General features: G+C 36.0%; 1 protein-coding gene across 1 annotated transcript; it reads left to right on the forward strand.

Annotated features, from left to right (window-relative positions):
- The first annotated feature begins 2,462 nt into the window (after nt 1-2,462).
- Nucleotides 2,463-6,151, forward strand: LOC125245649 (sialic acid-binding Ig-like lectin 10). The gene is made up of 6 exons (XM_048156317.1): nt 2,463-2,847; nt 2,969-3,286; nt 3,366-3,650; nt 4,245-4,365; nt 5,290-5,308; nt 6,044-6,151. Exons 1-6 carry the CDS (start codon nt 2,463-2,465, stop codon nt 6,140-6,142), a joined length of 1,227 nt encoding a protein of 408 aa, XP_048012274.1. The 3' UTR covers nt 6,143-6,151.
- The last annotated feature ends 252 nt before the right edge of the window (nt 6,152-6,403 follow it).

Genomic DNA, 6,403 nt, shown 5'->3' on the forward strand with positions numbered 1-6,403 from the left:
GTGTGTGCTGTTATCTTTTTTGTTTGATGTCAGATTGTGCGCTGCTATGTCCTTTGCTTACAAGAGGCGAGTCTGTGCAATGGCAGGTGTAGCCAAAATATAGTTAGCGGTGCACGGGTTCCCTCGATCGAAAGCCTATGCATTTTTCCGATAGACTTTTGGAAAATCGCAAAAAATATGCTTTGTGTTTAACAAATGGTTATGACACTTACATGTTTTGTCTATCAAGGTAATCTTTACAAGTTAACACAATATTTATACATTTTAAAGCCTAAATAAAGTAATCAGATATAAAAAGCTAACAGTAGGCTATAAACGGATTACAGCACACCGTGGTTGCGGATCAACGTCACCACCACAAGCTTTCTCAAAATTTATTTTAAAAACAACTTTATTTAAAAACATGCTCGCTGATTATGATCTGTGCTGTTATGAATACTTTTCCACTTTTTTCATGAGAAAAAAACTGTCCAAATGTCCCGTTTGTCATGATGACGTCTAAAGTCCCCGCCAAAGGAAGTAGTCCCTTTTAGCAATTTTTTAGCAACCGCCGATTTTAAGACACAGTAAAAGTTAATAAAAATCACAAGCGGGTTATAACTGGTGTGTTTTATGTCATAGATCAAAACATGAAAATATTTAGAGGCTTTGTTAACCACAGACCTTATTTCAGGCAATTTAGCAAAAACCCATTCAAAAAACCCATTGATTTCAGGGCAATGGAACCGGAAGTCCTAAAATGCTAACTCGCTTCCGGGTTTTGCCTACAAAAACTTGTCATCCCTGAGGTACTCTATAACTGTACTAACAGGGCTTATTACATGTATACAGGCTTCTGATTGGCCAACATGGCTTTACGGTTAGGGTTATATCGCCACCTGTTGGTTTGGCATGCTCTTGACAGCGTGTTTTTATGTTTTATGTGGACAAGGTTTTTTTTTAACAGAGGAAAAACTGTTTATAAAAATACCCGTAGGTGTGGACCAGGCCTTAGTTTCTATGGTTTCTGATTGGATCATTTTCACCTGTTGCTCATTTATTTACCTTTGTTATCTATGTATTTATACACACTTAGTTTCCTCTGTTCATTGTTCCATGTCGTCTTTGTATTAGGTTATTGTGTTTATTCCTGGTAATCTCCTGCATGTTTCCTTTTTGAAATTAATATTAATATTAATATTAAAGCTCTTACGTTATTTAATAATAATAATAAAGCTCTTATGTTATTTGTTTGCAGATGCCAATTGCTTTGTCATTTTTAATTGTGACTGAGGTGCTGGAGAGTTATAAATTTGATTATAAATGCCAGTTCTGTCTGAACTATCGATTTGTCTTCCTGTAAAGCTCGTAACTATACTTGAACAGGAACACGTGCTTTTCATGCTATTTTAAAGAACATTCTATTTTCAGAAAATAGGAAACTTCTGCAGAGATGTGCTGTGAGAAGCATTTCAAACGGTGAAGTGAGTTACAACACAAAATCACAAAAATGTATTCACAATACAACACAAAAACTTAAAGTAGTAAACATACTTATACTTTTTACCAACCAAAACAAATATACAAACTGCTGAACCATGTAAACAGACACAATAGAGCTTTCCATCACTGATTCAACCCTGTGAAGCTTCAAGGCCGTTTCACAGGACAAACAGCAAAACCTAAAAGTTTAAAGTTCATGAATGTATGAGTGATTGGAGGTACACTCAAGTATTTAAAGGTTAATGTTAATGAGGACACAGGAAGTTCAGTCAGTGTATTGTATTAGTAACTCTGTTCACACAGCACACCTCCACTCAGTCTCAAAATTAGCAGCAGTAAAGAACCTGGTCCATAAATATTAGGCCTACATTTTCTCTCTTTTTTTCTCCACGAAAGATATTGGCAGCTACACTGGTTTGACTGTTTTCTCTTTTTTGGTAAGTCTTTAATTGTGTTTTCCTTTAGATGTTGTTTCAGAAGTGCTGTTCAGTTTATTGAGCTGTTGGAAACTTTCAATTAATTCATAAATATGTTATGTATAGTATAGTAGTATAGTTCCCAAATTATTTTAAATATAATTTTGTATAATTCATGTAAATACAAGTGTGTTTCTCCACAGGACTGTCTGTTAATGTAAAGATGGACACTGCAGAGAAAATCATTCTTTTCTGTTTTCTTTTACAAGGTTTGATTTTCCTCCACTTTTAACTATTTTAACAAGTGCTAAACTATGATAACTTTTAATTTAGTATTTTTAACTAAATTAATTTCAGATATTGGTTGACACATACATTTTTTTTACTGGGATCTCACTCAAAATATTCAAAAATTTACCCTTTTAAATGATCACATGTATTGCAATTAAATGTTTTGTGAAATTAATTTAAAAAACATTTTTGTGTGTTTATAACACAACAGATGTGTTGGTGTGTCTGAATGCTTCAGTGTTTGTTTCTGCTTGTGACTGAATGATTTTCATCATGTGTGTTGAAGGTGTTTGCTGTAGAGATTTCAGCATCAGTCTGCCAGAGAAGATTGAAGCTCTCAGTGGATCCTGTGAGATCATAAAGTGCACATTTGAGATTGAAGATGAATATAACAAAGGCCTCTCTGAGAGTAATGCTACAGGATTGTGGCTAAAAGATGGAACTGATAAGAATATCAATCAAGTGTTTAACTCCAGAGATCCCAAACCTGATCACTTTAAAGGGGAAATAACTGGAAAACTAGATGAGAACAACTGCACCACTATCTTTTATAATGTTAATTCAAATCACGCTGGTAAATATTACTTCAGGATTGAGAGTGTTGGTGCTCTGAAATTAACCTACTACAGGATGAACATCTCCACTATAAATGTCATTGGTGAGTGATTTGAGAAATTTATTTATAAATGAATGTTAAATTATTATTATTATTATTATTATTTTTTAAGTTTTTGTCATGCCATCATTGTCATTTATTCTTGTATTTATGTGTATTTCAGAGTCTCCCCCCAAACCCACAGTGAAGCTGTATGAGGAGCAGAAGGAGGTTCAGGATCAGGAGGAGGTGTTGGAGGGGAGCTCTGTGAGTCTGCGCTGCTCTGCTGAGACTCTCTGCTCCTCTCCTCCACCAACTCTCACATGGAGCTCCACTCCCAGAATCCCCCTCAATGAGAGCAGCAGACAACAGGAGCTCATCTCTGATCTGAACTTCACTGCTGCTCACCGTCACCACAGAGTCACTTTCACCTGCACTATAACCTACCAGATACTGGACAAGAACAAAACAGCACAGGACAGCATCACATTACATGTTCAGTGTAGGATGTTTTTGTGGCTTCAGTTCTTTTCTCTTCTACAAGAAGCTAATAATGTAAAATATCATTCTTTCATTTTCAGATGCCCCTAAAATCTCTCCCTCCTCCAGTTGTAACAGAACTGATGTAACTGAGTGTTTCTGTGAGTTTGATGGGAATCCCTCTCCTGAACTGGAGTGGCATCTGTCTGGACGTCCTGTCACTAACTCTTCAGACACGTTCATCAGTGAAGAGCGATTGAGCAGCACAGTCTTGAGGAGCTCCATCACTCTACATCAGTCACTCACACACATATCTCTGCAGTGTGTCGGCAACAACACTCATGGCACTGAAAGAAAGCTGTTTCAACTGCTTCCCCCTGTTTCACGTGAGTTTCAGTTCTGTGATTCATCCCATAGAACACAAATTAAGTATGGGCCTGTCCCAAATGGCACACTTAATGTGCTCTTGCGGTCTTGTGGACTTAAAATGGCTGCTGTGCGTGCGTCTGTTAAGTCCACAAGATATGTCCCATTTGTTATTTTAGGTTTCAGAAGGGTGTTTGTGAGCGCCTCCTTTGGCGATCGATATGCGTCCTCAATGCTCACATTTTCTGAGCCTGTAATCCAGAGATCTACACAGCAGACTTCTTCTGAACAGTCAAAGTGGCATTATGTCACGAAAGTGTGGACTCAGAGGAAAATCACGAGGGCTTAGGGTTCAATTTGGGACAGGGTCTATCTCTATCCATCCTATCCATTCTCCATATCACTTATCCTCTGCAGGGTTTTGGGAAATTGAGTATCTGTCAACCAATGATTAGTAAATGAAAAAAGTCGTAACAGCATCAGTCATTAATGCTAATGCTAATCTCTCACTTTTTTATATCGTTCCTATGTTCCTGCCATCGTTCTTATTTTGTTGTTTAAAGATTACGATATCACTCACTAGCTCTTGTTTAACTGAATCAGTGAATCATCAGTGGTTTTCCAAACACTCCTTTATTCTTCTTCAGGTTCAAATCATTCCTCTGTGATGATTGGAGTTGCTGTTGCAGCTGTGCTGGTCATTATGTTCTGTGTCATTACATGGATCTGTGTACGGTTGGTGAACGATACATACAGTTGAGCTCAAAAGTTTACATATCCCTTGCAGAATCTTTGAAAATGTGAATAATTTTAACAAAATAAGAGAGATTATACAAAATGCATGTTAATTTTAATTTAGTACAATCCTAAATAAGATATTTTACATAAAAGATGTTTACATATGGTCAACAAGACAAAAAATAGCTGAATTTATAAAAAATGACCCCGTTTAAAAGTTTACATACCCTTGATTCTCAATACTGTGTGTGGTTACCTGGATGATCTACTGTATGACTGTTAGTTTGTTTTGTGATGGTTGTTCATGAGTCTCTTGTTTGTTCTGAACAGTTAAACTGACCAACATTCTTTAGAAAAATCCTCCAGGTTTTGCAGGATCTTACGTTTTCAAGCATTTTTTGCATATTTGAACTCTTTCCAGCAGTGACTGTATGATTCTGAGATCCATCTTTTCACACTGAGGACAATTGAGGGACTCAAACACAACTATTAAAAAGGGTTCAAACATTCACTGATGCTCCAGAAAGAAACACGATGCATTAAGAGCCGAGGGGTGAAAACTTTTTGAATTTGAATATCGAGGTAAATTGTACTTAATTTGTCTTCCAGGAAATGTGAAAATATCTTCTTTTGCTACCGAAGGGCAGTAAATGAAAAAATCTCACATTTAAACAAAATAAGAAAAATTTGGACTTCTTCATCCTGTTCAAAAGTTTTCACCCCCTGGCTATTAATAACATTGTGTTTCCTTCTGGAGCATCAGTGAATGTAAATAAATAGAGAAGTTCTTTATAAACACATACACATACATGTATATATTTAAGAAAAATATAAAAATTTAGAAATCAATAAATATTTTATATAATTTAAATTATATATAAACATTAGTAAACATTAGTAACATATATCCTTTGTTTCCAGATTGTCCACCAAGCGGAAGGTGAGTCTTCTTTGTTATAAGGCCTGGATATATTAAAGGATTAGTCCACTTTCAAAAAAAATTTTCCTAATAATTTACTCACCCCCATGTCATCCAAATGGTTGAAGGTCAAAATGACAGTTTCAGTGCAGCTTCAAAGGGCTTTAAATGATACCAGATGAGGAATAAGGGTCTTATCTAGTGAAACGATCAGTTGTTTTCTAAAAGAAAAAATACAGCTTTATAAACACAAATGATCTGCATTGCAAGTGGTTCCGCCTGGAACTGGCGCTGTAAGTAGAATAGGGAAGGCGTAGGACATACAGCGTAAGCTTTTTGAAGAATACAGAAAGCGTAAGCACTCGCAACGTGATCATTTGTGTTTATAAAGCATATACATTTGTATTTTTTTGTTAGAAAAAAGAAAATGACCAATTGTTTTGCTAGATAAGATCCTTATTCCTCGTCTGGTATCGTTTAAAGCCCTTTGAAGTTGCACTGAAACTATAATTTTGACCTTCAACCATCTGGAGGCCATTGAAGTCCACTATAAGGAGAAAAATCCTGGAATGTTTTCATCAAAAACCTTAATTTCTTTTCGACTGAAGAACGAATTCGACATGGACATCTTGATGACATGGGGGTGAGTAAATTATCAGGAAAATCTTATTTGAAAGTGAACTAATCCTTTAAGGCATGATATAGGTTGATGATGATGAAGATGATGATAGTGTTTGAGAGTGTTTTTGTTTTCAGGCTCAGAATGAGGCAGCAGACACATATGCTTCTCTTCAGCTCTCTGCTCCACCCTCTGAATATGAAACTTTGAACATTAAGAGAGATGACACACAATAAACAACAAATACACATTTTATCTTCTTCATTTTCTTCAGTCAGTTGTTCTTTCAGGATTTATACAATACATGTATTTCCACATGAAATGCTAACTGAATTTACATAAACACACACACACACACACACACATATATATATATATATTTATTTATACAACAGTTCTGTCTGGTTCTCGAATCTGATTGGCTGATAGCCATGCGATATTTCAGTGATAACAGCACTCCTACTGCCTTTTCACCGTTTGTATCACTCCGCTTGAAG

Source organism: Megalobrama amblycephala, linkage group LG14 (genome assembly GCF_018812025.1).
Source record: "Megalobrama amblycephala isolate DHTTF-2021 linkage group LG14, ASM1881202v1, whole genome shotgun sequence".
Lineage (NCBI taxonomy): Eukaryota > Metazoa > Chordata > Actinopteri > Cypriniformes > Xenocyprididae > Megalobrama > Megalobrama amblycephala.

What these genes read in the sequence shown, in the direction of transcription:
- LOC125245649 (XM_048156317.1), top strand. Translation starts at nt 2,463, where the DNA reads ATGTGTGTTGAAGGTGTTTGCTGTAGAGATTTCAGCATCAGTCTGCCA. An exon ending in CATCACATTACATGTTCAGT is followed by an intron (nt 3,287 to 3,365) that starts GTAGGATGTTTT and finishes TTTCATTTTCAG; the next exon opens with ATGCCCCTAAAATCTCTCCC. An exon ending in ACTGCTTCCCCCTGTTTCAC is followed by an intron (nt 3,651 to 4,244) that starts GTGAGTTTCAGT and finishes GTGAATCATCAG; the next exon opens with TGGTTTTCCAAACACTCCTT.